The sequence below is a fragment of the Eimeria mitis genome, genomic scaffold (genome assembly GCF_000499745.2).
Source record: "Eimeria mitis Houghton genomic scaffold, Emh_scaff648, whole genome shotgun sequence".
NCBI lineage: Eukaryota > Apicomplexa > Conoidasida > Eucoccidiorida > Eimeriidae > Eimeria > Eimeria mitis.
This window is the reverse complement of record NW_013574640.1, coordinates 12029-12576: the sequence shown is the minus strand read 5'-3', so window position 1 is coordinate 12576 and position 548 is coordinate 12029. Positions and strand designations below refer to the sequence as shown.

General features: G+C 56.0%; 1 protein-coding gene across 1 annotated transcript in view; it reads left to right on the top strand.

Annotated features, from left to right (window-relative positions):
- EMH_0018620 (uncharacterized protein) overlaps positions 1-548 on the top strand; it is a gene marked incomplete at both ends in the record, with an annotated part of 8285 nt that overhangs the window by 2254 nt on the left and 5483 nt on the right. The window contains one exon of the mRNA XM_013501185.1: positions 3-161. Coding sequence (XP_013356639.1) covers positions 3-161 — 159 coding nt within the window. The remainder of the gene's footprint in view (positions 1-2; positions 162-548) is intronic.

Here is a 548-nt window from a genome sequence, read left to right as displayed (position 1 = left end):
CAGCAAACGTTGCTTCAGCAGAAGCTGCATCAGCAGAAGCTGCAACGGCAGAAGCTGCAGCAGCAGAAGCTGCAGCAGCAGGAGCTGCAGCAGCAGGAGCTGCAGCAGCAGGAGCTGCAGCAGCAACAGCAGCTGCAGCAAACGAAGCTGCAGGAACAGAAGTAGTAGCAGCAGAACCACCTCTAGCAGCAGCACCAGAAGAAGGCGCTGCTGCAGCAGAAGCAGCAGCAGCAGCAGCAGCAGCAGCAGCAGCAGCAGCAGCAGCAGCAGCAGCAGCACATGAGGCGAGTTTGCTGCAGGGCCCCCTAACGCAGTGGAAGGCAGAAGAAGCTTCACCTCCGATCGAAGACTTCAGCAGTAAGTGCAGCAGCAGCAGCAGCAGCAGCAACAGCAGCAGCAGCAGCAGCAGCAGCAGTAGCAGCAGCAGCAGCAGCAGCAGAATTGTTTCAGCTGTTGCTACTGCAGTTTTATGATTTTGTTGGGGGGGGATTTGGGTTTATCTGTGTTAAAGAAATGAATTGCATTTTGCTGCTGCTGCTGCTGCTGCT